The 18,632-nt window shown below is 44.4% G+C and overlaps 2 protein-coding genes across 2 annotated transcripts; both read left to right on the forward strand.

Annotated features, from left to right (window-relative positions):
- Positions 1-1,172: 1,172 nt before the first annotated feature.
- On the forward strand, positions 1,173-6,806 carry TTC36 (tetratricopeptide repeat domain 36). The gene is made up of 3 exons (XM_044666365.1): positions 1,173-1,373; positions 3,143-3,331; positions 6,426-6,806. The coding sequence occupies exons 1-3, from the start codon at positions 1,250-1,252 to the stop codon at positions 6,683-6,685; spliced, it is 573 nt and encodes a 190-aa protein (XP_044522300.1). The 5' UTR covers positions 1,173-1,249; the 3' UTR covers positions 6,686-6,806.
- Positions 6,807-7,915: 1,109 nt separating this feature from the next.
- Positions 7,916-12,904, forward strand: TMEM25 (transmembrane protein 25). The gene is given in 11 exon segments (XM_044666366.1): positions 7,916-7,966; positions 7,969-8,055; positions 8,058-8,190; positions 8,446-8,568; positions 8,908-9,219; positions 9,698-9,988; positions 10,288-10,419; positions 10,825-10,855; positions 11,069-11,214; positions 11,475-11,561; positions 11,807-12,904. Coding segments are annotated over 11 exon segments (1,467 nt in total). The 3' UTR covers positions 11,881-12,904.
- The last annotated feature ends 5,728 nt before the right edge of the window (positions 12,905-18,632 follow it).

Genomic DNA, 18,632 nt, shown 5'->3' on the forward strand with positions numbered 1-18,632 from the left:
GACACTTGGACTTTATTTCCTTTGATAAATGGATAGTTGGGGGGGGGGGAGTAAATGACCTCAGGCCAAAGTACTTGTCATTTTTTCCTTTTTCAGAAATGGAAATAACTAAAGATATTCCCTATCTTCTATCCAAGGATGATGCAGGGGAAAGAGTGCTGGGTGTTAAGTCAGAAGATCTGGATCTAATCCTTTGCCACTTAGTAATTTTGTGACCTTGGATAACCTTTTCTTTGGGCCATACTTGGCTTATCTTAAAATGAAATCCCCTGCCATCTCTTCCATTTCGAAATCTGTGATCCTGTCATTACTTCTCTTTAACCCAGACTTAAATCCATTCCCATTCAACCCTATTCCCTTTCTTCAGAAGAAGTGACTTTGAATTGGAGGAGAGAACTGGAATGTTTCCTTTAAATTTTGCTCATCTTCCCTTTTTCATCCAACTATAACACAACAAATATTTATTTAGCTCCTCCTGCTCTGCAGAGTGCTGTGTTAGACAATGAAAAAGGTAGCAATGTGGTTAAGATTGTCCCCTGCCTTGAAAGAGCTATGTTCTATGAGGTAAATGAATACTCTTGAGCACAACTACAATTCATAATTATTATAACTGATTTAGAATTGCTAGACAAAATGTTGTGAAGGATTGTTACTGATGTATCCTCATTTGAGGACACTGGAAGAAAAGCAATGAAGAAATAAACCAGTTTTTCTTAGAAATGGTGAAACCCAATGGAATGAAAGTCAACATGGCATGGTGGATGTGACTTCTGGACTTCAGATCTTACCTCAGTTATTTACTAGCTATCTGAGCAAGTCATTTACTCACCTTTGTGCCTCAGTTTCCTTATGGGTAAAGTAATTGGATTAATTACCTCTCATATTCCTTCTAGCCCTGGGATTATAGATCAACTATATCACATTACCTCTAAAATAAAAATCCAAATAAAATTTGGAGAGTAGTTCCTTCTTGTTCTAACCCCACTTAAGCCTTAAATTTGACATCCTTAGGCTCTGCCATCCTCCTGCAAGGCATGGGTGAATAAATATTTGAAAACATTATGCCAGTCATTCATTAACTCTAGGCTGGATCACATTTCAACCAAGGCCCCGATAGGGAGGAGGGAATGACTTTCTTTAAATAGTGTCTTTTATTCCTCCCAGTGATTGGCAGTTCAGCCTCTCCTGGTTTCCTCCCCTCAATACTCTTTATCCCGGGGTCACTGTCTCCAGCTAAGCACTAGGTACAATGGGGACTCCTAATGATCAAGCAGTTTTGAGAGCCATCTTCAGCCCAGACACCCCATTTGGAGATGTTCCTGGTTTGGACCTTGGAGAAGATCAAATAGAGAAAAATCAAGTGGCGGATGAAGGTGAGAATTATTTCATGTGACCTTGGGCCTGTCACTTTATTTCTGAGCCTCAGTTTCTTCCATTATAAAATTGGGCTCAATCACGAAGTTCCCATCCCTACTTCAAATCCTGTGATCCCTACAATGAATTTAGCCTAGAAATTTTGGAATTAGGCCAGAGCCTTTCCCATCTGGAGAAGGTTTGACTCCCTACTACCTATGCCTTCCATTCTTCTCTGGGAAAAGAGAGATTGGTCATCCAAGGGCCTGGTCTTAAGAACCCCATGAAGAAAATTGGAAGAAAATTGCTCATAGCCTGTTGTCAATGTGATGTGGCACAGTGCCCCTGCTACCTAGCATATGAATATCTTTGGGACCACCCTCCCACACAGGAAACCTTCCTCTCACTTTACCAAAACTCTTGGCTAAAGTTTACTACATAAAGGGGCGCCTTAATTTCCACATCCTTGCCACTATTTGTCATTAATGGAAAAGATATTTTGGAGTAGAGTGGTAGAAGTGGAGACCTGTGTAAGGTGAAAGTGGGCTAGAAGTGATCTGTGGAGCCAAGGAGTAGTAAGTATTTGGTGTAGTCCTTATCTGGTTTGTACCTCGAACTACTAAACCAAGTCTTGCCTATTCTAATATACTTGCTTAATCACCAGCAAAGGGGTTCTCTATCTTTTAGTTGAGAGGGTGGGAGAAAGTCTGGGCCAAAGAAGTTCTAAGGAGCACCAAGAACAATTTGCAATGGATGCCAAGTTTGAGAGACATGGAGAATGAGGGCGAATCTCATGCCCTTAGGGGTTGCCTTCACCCTACTGATGAAAGTTAAGGGCAAAATTGATCTGGTAGCCTAGCAGGCTAATGATGGAAGCTATACTTTAATGAATCTATCCTACTGCTCTTGTCAATAAATCAAATGCGAGGAACTGTATAAAGAATACAGAAGCAGAATATAGCCCCTGCCTCTAGTTTACAATCTGAAGGGACAGGCTTCACTTGTTTATGACAAGAATAGTAATGCCACAAGACCCTGTGGACAGTAAGGGGTTGCTGATCTGGGAAGGCTTCATGGAGGTGGAACTTGAACTGAATTCTGAAGGACGCTCTGGATCTTGATAGTTGGGAGAGAATAGATGAAAGCATGTCAAGCAGAGGAGGTATGTGGGTAAAAACATGTCAAGCAGAGGAGGTACGTGGGTAAAAATCATCCAGAAATGGAAATATATTCGTGGGTTAATGAGTAAGTCATTTCAGCTAGAGTGACGACTTCATGTGTGAGTGGAATGAGAGATGGCGTTGTTAAATTAACCAGCTAGAGCATGGACACCCTAGGATGCCAGGTCAGAGTATGGGCCTTACTGCCTAAGATCTTTTTGCTCTTTGTCATCTATAGATGCACACATATATATTCCTGCCTCCAGGAAGGCCCTTGTAACCTGAAAAATGGCCAAAAAAATTAAAACTGGCCAGGAGAGGCAGCTTGGTGTGAATGAACACCAAATTTAGGAGCATTTAGGTTCAAATCCCAGTTATACTACTTGCTACCTGGGTCGATCACTTTACTCCTCTGTGTCTCGAATCCCTCACTTGTAAAATGAGGTTGCACTGTGTACAAGTCTGTTCAGTCTCTCTTCTTGCTCTAAATACAAGAATCCCTTGATAAGCCCCAGTAAAATGATACCTCTACTAGTCCAATGAGTTGAAATCTCTCAAAGCCCAGGATTAATTCCCCTTCCTCTCCTCCCCATTTTCCCCTCTTCCTGGGTCACAAACATTGGCTACAGATGACACCTTTCCTGGGGACCTGCTGGAACAGACCAAGAACCTAGAGTTACAGGGGGTGACAGCTGCTGAGGCTGGGAACCTGAGCACGGCCCTTGAGAAATTCAGTCAGGCTATCAATCTGCTGCCTGGCAGAGCCTCAGCCTATAACAATCGAGCCCAGGCCCGAAGACTCCAGGGAGATATGGCAGGTGAGTAGATCTTCAGGGGGTAAGATAAGCATGCTAACTTCCAGGAAACCCTCTCTCTGAGAATTTATCCAAGGAATTGCCTTCTACGGATTTGTGCTGCCCAAGCAATTACATATGAGTCTGGAGCTCATGAATCTTCAGGGACAAAGAACAAGTAACACCATAGAAGAAAGGAGATGGCGTTATTTAGCCTGGAAAAGAGAAGGCTGGTGGCATGTGAACCAAATACTCCCTTTATGTAAAGTTGGCAAAAAATTGGGTAAATGATACAGGTTGTATATAAAGAACTTCTAGACCCTCCTATTAGGGTGTAAAAAAGAAGCAAACAAGAGAGAGAAATTTCAACTCTCCGTGTGGGGTTAATGTAACCCTAATTGGATTTTGGCAGTAGGCACTGACTGGCCACATGGTTGACCTTGCTCATTGCCTTAGCCAATCTGGACACTTGGACTATAGCTTATTGCCACTTCTAAATGTTGTATTCCTTCAATATCCGGGGGAGAAGTAGCCATCAGGCACAGTCACCAATGGCCAAAATTCTAGGTCCACAGAAAACTTAACTGAGACCTATTGGAACAGTTGGCTGCCAATAAGAGGCCCATTGACACAGTAGCTTATGTCTTCCTCTACTTCCAATGCTCTAGGCCTTAAGAACACAGAAGGAGTAAGGGGGTGGGGGACGTCCTTGCTCTCTAGGAGTTTATAATCTACTGGAGGATACAACACCGTAGAGACAAAAGTAAATATAGGTCATTTGAGATAGGAGAAAGTGTTAACAACTAGGGGGGGTTATGTAATGCTTTCCTTGGCATTTGTGTAGCTAAGCTGTGTCTTGAAGGAAGAATTCCAAAAAACATCAAGGGAGGAAGGAAGACATCCTAAGCATGAGGGAAAGGAGGAGGGAGAAAGAATGAGTTCATAACACAAATAGGTTAGTTTATCTGGAACTTGGAGGGCATGAAGAGGAGTATTACGAAGTTAACCTAAATAATACCTCTTCTAAACTCTGTATTCCAGCCTCAACTCAAAATGGTATCCAGGTGTCCAGCGAGTATTTGACTCCATCTCTCCTCTTGGTGTTCTATCACCTATCCTGAGGAAATAGGCTTACTAAGACTATTGCTCATGAGCTCCCATCTCCCATATGCTGCTTCTAATATCCAACAGTATACATCGATTAGCTTTTTTAAAAGAGCATTATTGAAAAGGTATAGCAAGAACAAAAAATATGCAACAGCTTCATAAATCAGGGGTACATTTTTCCTTAGTGAGGATGGGCTCAAGCTTAAAGTAATTTGTAAAAAAAAAAATCTCTCCCCAACCCTTTAGTTCCAACCCTTTCTACTCATTTGCCTTCTTAGTTCTGGACTTTATCACTTCCTGCCTAGATCCTTGCAATGACTTTCTAAGTAAGTCTTCTTGCCTGAAGGTTCTTCCCACTTTAATTCATTCTCTACTCTGCAGTTAAATTGATTTTCCTTAAGCCAAATCTAACTCAATCCCAGTAGTTTCCAAGTGCCTCTAGCATCGAAACTCTTCTGTTTAGATTTTAAAGCACTTCACAACTTTGCTCCAACCATCCTTTTCCAGTTTCATTTGGCATTACTCTTTGTCCATACTTTTAGATTTCAGCCAAATGGATAAATAGGAAATAATGAGCAGAGGGAAGGAACTGGAATTAAGATTCATGTGTATTTTACCCTTTTATAAAAGAAAGCTAATTAAGTCTGACAGACTAATTAATATCAACTGATAACCCTAGGAGAAAGTATATTTGGGAGGAAGGGCAGTTTATGAATTATATGGCATTAGAAAACTACCCCCTCACCTACAATCATGCTTCAGTATATATGCTATGGAAGTGAGGCAGAGTTAACAGAGTAGAACCAAAAGAATAATGTGAATGTAGACTAGGGGCCTCTCAACTACATCCAGGGTTCATTTCATGAGTCTCCACCTAATGTTTCACTTTTCCTGGGTCAAATGATCTTTAATTCAAAGCAAAAAATTTAAGAGAATAGCAAAATAAATAAAAAGGGAAGCATTTCCCGAATGCACAATCTACTGTACTTCCCACTGATTTCCATAATACGTGTTAGAGGAAATACTTCTCCCCACAACAACTAAGACTCATAGGATTGCACACCCACCCGGAAGAGCTCTCAGCCTCTAAAACCACTGTTTCTGGTCCTTGTCTTTCCCAGCACTGCTGATATAGCCTGTACAGCCCGGCTGTTTTCTCACTGAGCTGCTGCCTTCATCCGCCACTTCCCTGTTGCTAAGCTTCCTTTTCCCAGGGAGTCATGACAGGTTTTATGTGAGACAATCTAAACTTGGAGGGTTTTTTTAAACTCTTTTGTTAGTCAGCCCCAAAGTCATAGCCAGCATAACCAAGGTCAAGTCTTTTTTTGACAGCCTCTATTCTTTCAGAAGAAACTTCCTCAGGCCTACTTGATATATGGGCTGGGATGAGTAGATTGATTTCAATTCCCACCCTGTCCCTCATAGTCTGCATATATATTGATCTGGGAATCATCTTCATAGAGATAATTAATTTTGAAATGTTTGAATGACTAGACACAAAGATGAGTGCTCTCAAATGATTTTATACTTATCTGTCTACATGTTTACCCCCCAGTATAGTTTAAGATCTGTGAGGGAAGGTAGTATTTTTCACTTTTCTCTTTGTATCTCCAGTGCCTAAAACAGTGTCTTGCACAGAGCTGGGAAGTCTCTGGTAAAGTATCCTTGGCCCTGTTTTGCTGAACATTCTTATTAGTGATTTATATGAATTCACAGATGACATGCTTATTACATTTTCAGATGATTTAAAGCTGGAAGAGATAGATAACACTTTAAGGAACAGAATTAAGATCTAAATATATCTTGGCAAGGTTGGGGGTGGTGTGTGTGAGAAGGAAGCTGCAGTTCTGAATACGACCATCAGGGGGCACAGTGACTCTTCACAAGGAAAGATGGAAGCTTGGTCCTCCTTCCTTAACCTAAGGATTAGGAGAGGTGGATCCAGGAAGAGTCTCCCCCTTCCAATCACCTCAAACCTCTAAGGATTTTTTTTTGTCCCCGCCCCCACTAGGTGCACTGGAGGACCTGGACTATGCCATTCTGCTGAGTAGGGGCCAAGGACAGGTGGCATGCCAGAGCTATGTCCAGCGGGGGCTCTTGTCCCGGCTGCAGGGCAGAGATGATGATGCCAGGAGCGATTTCGAGAAAGCAGCGCATCTGGGTAGCCCCTTTGCCCGACGCCAGCTGGTCTTGCTCAACCCTTATGCGGCTCTGTGTAACCGGATGCTGGCTGATATGATGAGGCAGCTGCAGGGCATCAGTGAGCCCTGAGAACAGGCACCCCCTGCCTGGGTATCCACCCTTCTTGGCAGACCAGAAAGGGGGGGGGAGGGGACGACAGCATTTATCTTGAGCCCACTAACTGAATAAAGACGCCTTTCTTTGAGTCTGATTCCTAGTCCTGATTGTGTGAAAATGATTCCCTTTAGCTCCGCCAGTATTCATAGAATCTAAGCTTTTAGAGCCAAAAAGAAACTGCGGGGTCTCCTTTAGTCCCACGGAAGCCCAGAGGTCACCATAGTGGAAAGTTACAGTCTGAATTTAAATCCAAGTCCTGTGACTCCAGACACCTAACCTCTTTCCACTTTACCACAACTGCCTCTATTCAGTTCAGCACTTATAAAGGCAATGTGGTCCCATGGAAAGAGCGCAGCGTGCTTAGGAACAGAAGAGTTCGACTTTCAGTTTTGCCCAGGTCACTTTGTCACCTTGGGTAATTCACTTTACCTCTCTGGTCAACTTCTGGAAGAATCAAAGAAAGGCAGCATGGTGTCAAGATGCCCGAGGTCCTGTTTTCGAATCTCGAGCTGTCTGCTATTTGGGGCAGGTCACTTCCCTTCTGTGCCTAGGTTTCCTTCTCGGGAATATTGGGAGGCGATTTCTAAGGCCTCTTTCACCTCTAAATCCTGTGACTCCTCCGTTTAAAAGAGAGGAAACCCGGACTCAGAGAGTGGTGGGACACACGAAGTCATACGAGTGGCGGAGCTGGAATTTGAACTTGGGTGTTCCCCCTCGCCGTGCTAGCAGATAAGATAGCAGAGCCTCAAACTAGGAGGGGCCATGAGAGGTCATCCAGACCCGCCGGGCTCCGGGGTTGCCCCCACCATCCACACCGTGCTTCCTGGGGGACCAAGGTCACAGAGCCCGGGGACAAACCACGCTCCTGGACCAACTTCCCAGATGAGCCGCCCCTTGTAGCTGCGGAGACAGCAGGGGGTCCCGTGGGCGTGCGCCTAAGGTGCATTAGGGAAAACATAAGGCGGGTGGGAGCTAATGCTCCCCACAACCGTCCCTAACTTCCCACTCCAGAAGGAAGGGGTAGAGCGGTCGAACGTTCACCTGGGAAGACGACGGCAGATCGGGCATTGATTGGCCCTGTCTGCCCATACTCGGCGTTCCCGCATCTTACTGCAGTATTCATCAGACCCGAGCAGTTGCTGTCCTCCGTCCTGGAGTGGAGCCTGGACCAGGGTTTGACAGGGGAGGGATCCCGGGTGAGTGATGCCCAGGGGATGGCTCAGGCCCCGGAGAGGGGCTGTCTACTACAGGGACCTGTCCCTGGAAACTCCCCCCTCCCACTGCCCAGAGGCCTTGCCTGCTACTTAGAACGGGTCCCAAAGCTGAGCCCTCCCCGAATCCCACTTGCCTTGCCCCCCTCATGGACGTGCAGAGAGAAGGAGAGACCAAAGGCTGGGAAAGAGGGCAGAGGACAGGATGTGGCCTGAAAGAGACTGGAGTGGGAGGAGACACTCAGGGACCCCCCTTTACTTGCTTGTGCGTTTCCATGTCTCTGTTTCTGCATGCATGTTTCAGTGTGCCTAGGCACATATCTCTGTGTATATCTGTGAGCGTGTGTACACAATATAAGCTACGATGTGTTTCTGTGCATAGGTCTGTAACAGGGTGCGTGTTTGTCTATGTATGGGGGTGTTTCCGGGGTCTCTACATATGCATGTGTTTTCTACATGTATATGTGTATGGGAGGAGGCCTTGGTGCCTGCCGTCCCTCTCTTCTTTCCTCCCATCCCCAGGCCCCTCCCCTCTGCCCCGCCGGACCCAAAGCGGGTTCAAACAGGGGTGGACCACGATGCTTTCCTGGATCTTCCCTGCTCTCCCTCCCACACTGCTGCTAGTTCTGGCACTGCTGGGTTCAGGTACCGCCTCAATCCTCTCACCCTTCCTGGTGTCCTTCTCAGGAGTACTGCCCCCCCTCCCCACCCCTCAACTACCCTCCTGGCCCTACATAAGCAACCCAGGGTCATTAGGAGAATCTCAGAGGCTGCCTTGCCCCCCTCTCTCCCTACTCCCCATTCATGTGCCATCTGGAACATCTGGGTTGCTCCCTATGCTGTATTTCCTTGTCATTCCCTACACCCACACTTGCTTTCCACCCCCATCTTATTTTACCTCTCCATACTCCCTCTGATGTCCCTATTACTGGCTCCAAAGTATTCCTGCTGCCCTTTGATCATTGGGCCCCTACTCTGTTCCAGGGCAGGGGGAGCTGGCACCTCAGATTGATGGGCGGACATGGGCAGAGCGAGCACTGAGAGAGAATGAACGACATGCCTTCACCTGCCAGGTGGAAGGTGGCCATGACTCTCCGAGGTTGGCCTGGTACCTGGATGGACAATTGCAGGAGGCCAACACTTCGAGGCTGCTGAGTGTGGGTGGGGAGGCCTTTACAGGGAGCACCAGCACTTTTACAATCACTGCCCAGAGGGCTCAACATGAGTTGAACTGCTCCTTGCAGGATCCAGACACCAAGAGGGTGGCCAATGCTTCTGTCATCCTCAATGTGCAGTGTGAGTGTCCACTGGGGTGGAAGAGGGTGATGAAGGGAGAGGGGTCTCTGTGATGTGCTCCTGGAGTGCTGATCCCTATACCCTAGACATCAAACCCCAAGGTCTGTCCAGGTGCCATCCCTGGTACCTGGCAATATTAGACCCAGAGCATTCTGAGGGACAGCAGGCTTGAGAGGACAGACCAAAGCAGCCTACCTTCTTGTCTCCTACTTTCACTAGCATCCTCAGAAAGAACTCATGGGCCCTATTTCCCCTCTGCTGTCCTTTTGCCCAGACCCAGATCCCTTTTCAATCTGAGAAGAAACTCCTAGTAGCTTGACCCCCAGTTGTATCTGAGAATTGACTCTGAGTGTCCAGATCACCAGCCTGAGCCCCTAGTCCCCTCCCTTCCTAAAAACTATATTTGGGAGGGTTGCTTTGGGGGCTGGGGTGATACTGGGCCAGTGATAGGAGTCGAGTGGCTTCTGCTTTGTCCCAGTCAAACCAGAGATTGCCCAGGTTGGGGCCAAGTACCAAGAGGCCCAGGGCCCAGGGCTCTTAGTTGTCCTGTTTGCCCTGGTACGTGCCAACCCACCTGCCAATGTCACCTGGATTGACCGGGATGGACCTGTGACTGTCAACACTTCTGACTTCCTGGTGTTGGATGCCCAGAGCTACCCCTGGCTCACCAACCACACTGTGCAGCTACAGCTACACAGCCTGGCCCAAAACCTCTCTGTGGTGGCTAGCAATGGCGTGGGTGTCACTAGTTCTTCTCTGCCAGCCCCAGGTGAGTCAGGCAAAGTTCAGAGGGGTGTGGGTGGTAAAGAACAGACTGCCCCCCTCCTATTCAAAAGGTAAGCATTTACAGAAACTGGCATAGGCATTGCGAATATGGTGGGATGAGCATGGGGTAGCATGTGAGAAAGGGAAGAGGATCTCTTACCTGAAGACCAAGGAATTGCGCTGGGGCTGCTAGAGGGAAATCCTGTCCATAGGAACAAAAATTGCCAGGGCTTCTTTCCCCTTGCATGTTGGGCTGGGCCGGGACACTAACTACCTCAGGCTTGACGAAAGGATGACCCACAGGGCTCCTGGCCACCCAGGTGGAAGTGCCAATGCTGGGCATTGTTGTAGCTGGAGCCCTTGCCCTGGGTACTCTGGTTGGCTTTAGCACCCTGGTGGCCTGCCTGGTCTGCAGGAAGGACAAAAAGACTACAGGTAGGGACAGGGGTAGAAGGAACAAGGGGTTGGGGAGAAGGGGGACATGTAGAGAACAGGTAAAGGGAAGGGGGCTATGAGTAAAAGCAGGGAAGATGAAGTATAAGGATAGAGCCTACAGTAAGGTTGCCAGGTGGGGCAGAGACACAAGATGGTGAGCATGGAACTGAAGGAATGTGTAACAGAGAGCTGGGCAGAACAAGTTGCACCTGACAGCTAGAGAGGATTTTCCTAGGGTGTGGGAGACCAGAGCTATGAGGATCTGGGTCAGACAGTAGGATAAGTGAAAAGCCATGAATTCTCTGATCAGAGTTGGGCATATAAGAACACCTCCCTGGCTGAATTGGCATTCAGTGCCCTGTGGTAGGACGTAGTTAGTGGACCCACCCTCTTCTTTTTCTCCAGGAACCTCTCGGCGACCATCTCTCCTCTCCAGGTATCATGCTCTCAGTGTGAGTAGTACGGTGGGTTGCCAGATGATGGGCAGGGCTGAAACACAGTGAGGATGTTGGGGAGATTTCTTGGAGGTTGGTAGGTCTGAGCTGTACCACAAATCAAGGGCACATCCCAGCTGGTATCGAGTGATGCCAAAAGAAATTTTTAAAAATTTAAAAAAATTAAGTGATGCCAGTGTTTACCTCCCTTGCAGTGACTCCAACAATCTGAAGCTCAACAATGTGCGACTGCCCCGGGAAAACATGTCCCTCCCCTCCAACCTGCAACTCAATGATCTCACTCCAAATTCCAAAGGTGGTGTGTATTTTGTTGTGGTCAGACCATACCCAAAGTGTATTGGTGTCACATTTTAGGAAGAACATTGAAAAACTAGAGTGGGTTCAGAAGATGATGAACAGCATTTTGAGATGACTAGAAGCCAGTGCCCTCCACTGCCACCTAAGGCCCTACAGTCTCCGTCACCTATGCCCTTGTCCACTGGGTTGGCTCCTGAGTTTGCAGTCCCCTAAAATATGCCAGGGAAAGAGGAGCATGAGCACTAGAAGGAACTTTCCTGGCACTGGAGGGCATCAAGCACCACCATCTTTATCATCCAACAGCCAAACCAGCTGATGGACAGATACCACAGAACACCAGGAGGCCTGACATTCTGGACCCGGAGAATGGTGTCCTTTTCACCAGCCAAGGTAACCAGACCAAGGAAAGTGGGTACCAGCAGGGTACATACCTCTCCACTATCTCCTTTCCCTTGCCCAAGAGGTCAATTTCTATAGCTTCTGTAGCCCTTAAGAGGGCATGGAAGGAACCTAGGTATCTATGCTCCCAGCTCTCCAAGAGAGGTTCTCTGGGAAAAGAGGGTTGGCCCATAGATTAAGTATCTCTTCTTCTACAGTGCTGGGAGCTTAAGCTCTGGATCCCTTTCACCCAACAGGTTTTGTACATCTTCCGATGCTGGGCTACATCTATCGGGCATCTAGTATGAGCAGTGATGAGATTTGGCTGTGAGCAAGAGGGCAGGATAAATGGAGGTCCTTTCTGTCCCTTGGAAGCCCTTCACTCCTCTCCTGAGCCTGCCCTTTCCCTCCTGGCTAGAGAGGGAAATTTTGTTACCCATATGAGTTTGACTGGTATCATTTGGACCTCAAATTGGGATTGGATGCTCTTCGGAATGGGGTTGAGGCTGCCCATGAGAACTAGTCACTTCATTTTAACTCAAGTTGGTCTTGAGGCTTGGACACAATGCAATGAATACCCAAGCTGAATGCAGCTATGCTCAAATAGCACGTAACTGTCTGGAGAGGGCATGCCATTTCCTGACACCTCAAAACCCTACCCCTGTGCTTCTTTAGCACTTTATACAATGGATATGGGGAGCATGCCAAGCTAGGTAGACAAGGAGGATGCTGCATGTCCTGGGCACAGCCCCTTACTCCTCTGTTGACCATCTAGGTCTCACCCCGACCAGGCAAAAATTAAACTGTCCCTTCTTTGTGTGCCAAACCTGGCACACTCGCATGGGTTAAGCTAAGCACAACCTTATCCTTTTGGCTGATAGCCATCCTGTCTGCATCTGCTTCCTCATGGGTACCACATATAGTGAGTGGTAGAGGTGGGAGGTGGGCTTTCCTTACCTCCTCGATAGACCAAAAGCATCTTTAGTGTAAGCACTATCAGTTACTGGGCCTCAGCACAAGTTAAGAGGGAGGGAGGCCTAGTAATGCCCTCCAGAGGGCATGAAGCTATGCATCTGTTCCTGCAATGTCAGCACTTTAAGAATGTCCTGTAGGGGAGGGGGCATGACTAAGAGCCCCCAGGGCTTTTACTTTTTCTCTACTGTTTCTCCTGTATTTGAAGGTTCCTAGTGATTCACTGTGAGTGCTCTGGGCCCAACAGGGCTAAGGTTTCCCTCATCAAAACTGCTCTGCCTTCTCCTATTCTTGTGTTCTATTTATCTCACTCCCACCCTCTCCAATCCTCCTGCAATGACTGTCTGGAATCCATCCTTTGGCAGCAATAAACCAAGTGTTCTGTCCCATGCAGCTCCCATTTTTCTCTAGGGGAAATTTTTTCCAGAGAGGGATGGCCATGACTGAAAGAAATCATTCTGTCAGTAGCACTGATGATACCAAGGCTCTTGGATATGCATTGGGAGCCTGGGGAGAGGAGAAAAGGACTCCGAGGACACAGAGGAGACAATATGGTTCTCATCTAAAGGAAATAGATAAGCTTTTAGTTGAGAAGCCTGACTGGTTGGATGCAGGAATTTTAGATTCTAATGGATCCACAGAGATAATTATAGAGCTGACATCAAGTGGCATTGACCTGAAATGTTTTCAAAGAATCACAGAATTCGAGAGTTGTCTAGGGACCTCAACAGCTATCGAGATAGCTATCTAGACTACCCTATGTAGGGAAGGTATCTCCATTATTACATAGCCACCAAATAGTTGCTCACTTTTCCACAAATTTTATAATTGAAAAAAATGATTGATTTTGGTTAGCAGGCGTCATGTTCTTCCTGGCTGATTAGCCCAGTTAGGAACTTAGAGGGAGCACAGGAATTTTCCAAAGACAAAACTTGTCCTCTTTCCCCTCCCATCCACTGATTCCCCACAAGGTGGCACAGAGCAGCAATTTAAGGAGAGATTACTGCTGATTCTCATACCGATGCGTCCTGTTGTCTTGGGCACTGGGGGTTGGGAGGTAAAAAAGAAGACTTAAGAGGCCCGAATTTCCCCAATCTGGCAATGCCACAGAAGTCCTAGAAAGAATATTCACACAACACGAAGATGATTTAAGAACACTTAAAAAGCAACCTCAAAATGATGGGAAGTTAATATGGTACAGAGCATATTTTTGCCCTTAATATTTTATTAAAAAAAAATTCTACTATTGCTTAGTATTGTGTCGAATACATAGCAAGTTGCCAATCAAATACCTGTCATCATATATATTCATGTTTTCTCCCCAGATATAGCATAAGTTTATCAAGGGTGACTAAGCCTTCTGTTTTGGGGGAATCTATGGAGTAGCCCAGGTGATTCCATAGTTTTTCGTTTTAGGGGGATAGAGATTGGACCTAGGATTTCTCTGGAATAGGGAACACCTCTATGAGGAAACCCCACCCACACAAGTTGTCACCTTTTCTACAACTTGCATTGCTTAGAGCAATGAGAGGCTATGACTTGCCCTGGGCAACCCAGTCAAGATATATCAGAAGTGGGAATTGAATCCAACTTTGAGACAAAATTCTCCAATAGAACAAAGGATATGAATAAGCAGCTCTTCAAAGGAGCGCAAGCAGGGAAACTAACTAGGGGACTCAGTAGAGAGACAGGCCTGGAGATGGGAAATTCTGGGTTCAAATTTGACCTCAGACACTTCCTAGCTATGTGATCCTGGAGAATTCACTTAACCCCAATTGCCTAGTCCTTATCTAAGGTTCTAAGACAGAAGGTAAGGGTTTTTTAAAAAGAGAGAAATGTAAGCTATCAATTACCTTATGAAAAAATGCCCCAAATCACCAAAAATAAGGAAAAAGTACAACTTTGTAATTTCACATCATCAGATTGACAAAGATGACAAAAATGGAAAGTGACAGTTGTCAGAGGGGCTTTGGGAAAACTGTTTTCAACCTTTATCTTCTAAATATCCAAGTATCAATACTTGGATATCAATACAGTCCATTCTAAAACAGAAGAGCAATAAGGGCTAAGCACTTAGATGACTTGTCCAACGTCACACAGCTAGTAGAAAATGTCTAAAGTCATATTTGAACCCAAGACCTCACATCTCCAGGCCTTGCTCTCTATCCACTGTGCTACCTAGCCACCCTCTATTAATGTTCTGTTAATGGAGGTATGATCTAGATACTCTGGAAAGCAATTTGGAACTATATCCTCAAAAGTCATTGAACTATGCATACATTTCAACCAGAGATCAGTATTTAGGTTTATGTCTCAGAAGTAAAAAACAAAGAGAAAGAATAACAGAACAGGGATTGACTATATCCTAGTAAATGTATAACCACCAGCTCTTTGGGAGAAAAATGTACTTACAACATACTTCAAGTTTAATCTGAATTATTTACTCCATTACTTTAGGTGTAGGCAATTCACAAACAAGAAATCAAGCCTTGATTTGTAATGTTTGCCAATTTCTGAGGCATAATGATCACGCTGAAAATTTAGAAATTAAGAGCTAGTTTAATTTGGCTCCAGCACTCCCTTGGAAAGAACTCATAAAACAAAATGCTAATATCAGTGCTTTCGGTTGCAGCAAAGAATCAGAAGTAATGCAGCATTGGGAATGGCTAAGTAAATTTTGATATGTAAATTTAAAATGGAATAGTATCATGATTTAAGAAATTATGAAAAGTGCATGTAGAACCCAGACCAAGTTGCTTACCATTTCAGGGAGTAAAGTGGGAAGGGAGAATGGAAGACTGGATCTTATAATTGCAGAAAACATGCTGAAAATAGTTATTACATGTAATTTAGAAAAATATTTTAATTATGAAATGGACCAATTCAAATAAATTGGGGAAGACCTGTATGAACCAACATAAAATGAAGTGTGCATTAACAAAATAATTTACGGATAATATCGTAAAGGGAAACAATATCAAAAGACTTAAGAATTCTTAATATTGCAGTGGCCAATCATGACTAGAACACTGATGATGAATCACAGATCCTTCCTCTTGACAGAGGTGATGGAGTAAAGTTGTGGAATTGAGAAATTTTCAGCCATGGTCAATGAGTGAATTTGTTTTGTTCAATTGTATTTATTATAAGGGAAAGTTTTTGTCTTTTGGGGTTGAGGAGAATTATGGGAGGCATGAGGAAGCATAATACTAATGACATGTCTGTGAAACATTAAAAAAAACAACAACCCTTACCTTCTGTCTTAGAATCAATACTAAGTATCATTTCCAAAGCAGAACAACAGTAAGGTCTAGGCAGTGGAGGTTAAGGGTCACACAGCTAGGACACATCTGAGGCTAGATTTGACTCCAGGGCCTCATTTCCAGGCCTGGCTCTCAATCCACTGAACCACCTAGATGCTCCCATCTGTGAATCATTAAAAAAAGCAAACAGCAAAACAAGCTGGACTAATGTAAATTCATGATTTTGTATATTTTTCAATTCCTTGTATTGGGAAATGGTCATGTTAATGTTTGTCAAGTTCCCAATGAAAAACAAGAATTTCAAGACAAATATTTAAGTGATATATACAAATTGTTGTGATCACAACAGTGTGGATATTCCTTCTAATGATGGAGACTTCCTTGATCCATGACTTCCTTCCTGTGTGTATCCCTTATATACTCCCCTTATTTATCACTGGGAATCTCCACAGACTGGGAAATTTCATCTTCTCTTGACAAATTCAAGGAGTCCAGTGGAGCACATGGGCTACCACTAATCCTTCTCTCTCAGTGTGTGGCCGACCTACCTTCATTTCTTAGGGGATCCTTTATTCTGGTTATATGCTTTACACATCTACCATGTGTCTGTTTGTCATAATCTGGACACTCGGTATTCTTAATCCATTTTTTAAAAACCTTTACCTTTCTTCTTAGAATCAATACTGTGTATTGGTTCCAAGGCAGAAGAGCAATAAAGGCTAAGTTATAGAGGTTAAGTGACTTGTTCAGGGTCACACAGATAGGAACTGTTTGAGGCCAGATTTAAACCTAGGACTGACTCTCAGTCCAATGAGCCTCCTAGCTGCCTCCTCTTCATTTTTAAAATTATGGTTAGGGCAACCTCTTTTGAGAGGTTATGGATTTTACCCAGGAGGCTCTTCTATATTCTGGATGTTAATATCTGCAACTGAACATCTATAAGACTTCATCATCTATAGGAGCTTCTTCAGGTTGGCCTCTGTGCTATCCAGGCAGTAGTAAACACATCTGATGAGCATATATCTATTTTATGTCTCACCTCATACACATGCTCAGAATGTCACTGAACAAAGGTTATATACCTTTCAAGAAACCTTCCATGGTTTTGATGTGTGCATGAGAAGCACCTTGCTGAGGTTCTGTTTTACTCTACCAAATAAAATGCTTTTTAAAAGTCATTAAATGAGCACAATAAGATTTTGTGTTCTCTGCTGCTTGTCAGTTTTGTATGATAAAGACTGGGTCTACTGTGAAATGTTGCATGTAAAGGTCTTCCTGTTCTCAACCATTACCTTGGATGTAAAAGCTATCATTCAGAAAATGTACGTCACAAAAGGTCATCCTGTTCATGTAAAGAGGAAAGAAGAATGAGGGATGGCCTGAATGTTGCACTGGCACCAACAAAGCGTTCAAGTGACTTACGGAATGGTCTCCAGGATGGTGGGTAGGCTACCAACGGATGATTTTTGAGAGGGTTTGGACAAGAACTACATGAGACAGGAAGATGCAGAAGGACTGTAATCTGTACCATTGTAGAAAGTACCTCAAAAAATCTAAGGATTCAGAGCTGAATGGATATTTAAATATAATCCAACCCCCCTCATTTTACAGATGAAGAAACTGAGGCCCATAGAGGTTAAATGACCTACTCAGTTAGCTAGTAGGCAACAATTCTGAGACTGGAACCCATGTCCTCTGACTCAAAATCTGTCCCTTGTTACTAAACCATGCTGCCTCATCACTATGATATATGTACAATATAGATTTATGACATAAACATATACAACAGAATAGAAGCACCGGGATATTTTGAGTTGGGTTACAAAATATCCAAATTATCAAAGAGTAAAAAGACATTTTAAGCAGGGGAAAATGACTTTCATAAAAGCTCTGAAGTGGGAACATATGTAGTGTAGGGTGGTGAAATAAAATGAGTTGAGAAGACTTGGGCCTCAGCCTCTATTAACCTCTGTTGAGCGTTGAAGAATATGGTCTCTATAATCTGTTCCAGTTCTAACATTTGAAATTGTCTTAGCTTGACAGAAGAGAAAGGTTGATAAAAGAGATGCTCTTTGCACGTGATCCCCCCCCAACAAACATCAGGTCACCCCCAGGATAATCTCATCACTTCATAGACTCAGTTTTTTATACTCTACATCTAAGCTTCCTCAGATGCCTCTCCTTTCTGAGAGAAGGCTGGAAGGTTAAACTCCTCCCAAGGCCTTCCTTTATAGAGGGTTTACTGCTTTCCAGGTACCTCTGCATCTTCTATCAGTGAGTATGTAGTTCTGCTTGATTTCAAGACTCCACAAACATCATATTTCCCAACTGGGCACTCCCTGGTGGTCCTCCCACACCCTTTTTTTGTACTGTCTTATCCTATGAGACAGTAAACTCCTTGAAGGTAGGCCTGTCTTTTTCTTATTCATATTGCTAGTGCTCAGCACAGTGCCTGACACATAGTAGGTGCTTAATGTTTACCGAATATAATATCAAATGTTTAATGAATGTTTATTGACATGGAATATATGTGTATGCTACTCAGAAGTCTGTGCATATATTCTTTTTCATTCTCATTGCTAATCCTACAAAATGGGTAGATCAGGAATTATTTCCCCATTTTACTGAAAGAGATACTAAGGAATATAACAATTAAGTGATTTGCTCAAGGATCACAAAGCAAATGGGCAACAGGCAGTCAGTGAATTACTTTTAGGAGTTAGAAATAATGAAAACTGAAGATTATTTTTACAGTTATATGTTAGAGGGATTGGAACAGGGAACTCATATGAGAGCCTGACACATTCATCCAGCTATGAATTTGAATAACTAGCTGCTTGGCCTTACC

The sequence above is a fragment of the Gracilinanus agilis genome, chromosome 3, assembly GCF_016433145.1.
Source record: "Gracilinanus agilis isolate LMUSP501 chromosome 3, AgileGrace, whole genome shotgun sequence".
NCBI lineage: Eukaryota > Metazoa > Chordata > Mammalia > Didelphimorphia > Didelphidae > Gracilinanus > Gracilinanus agilis.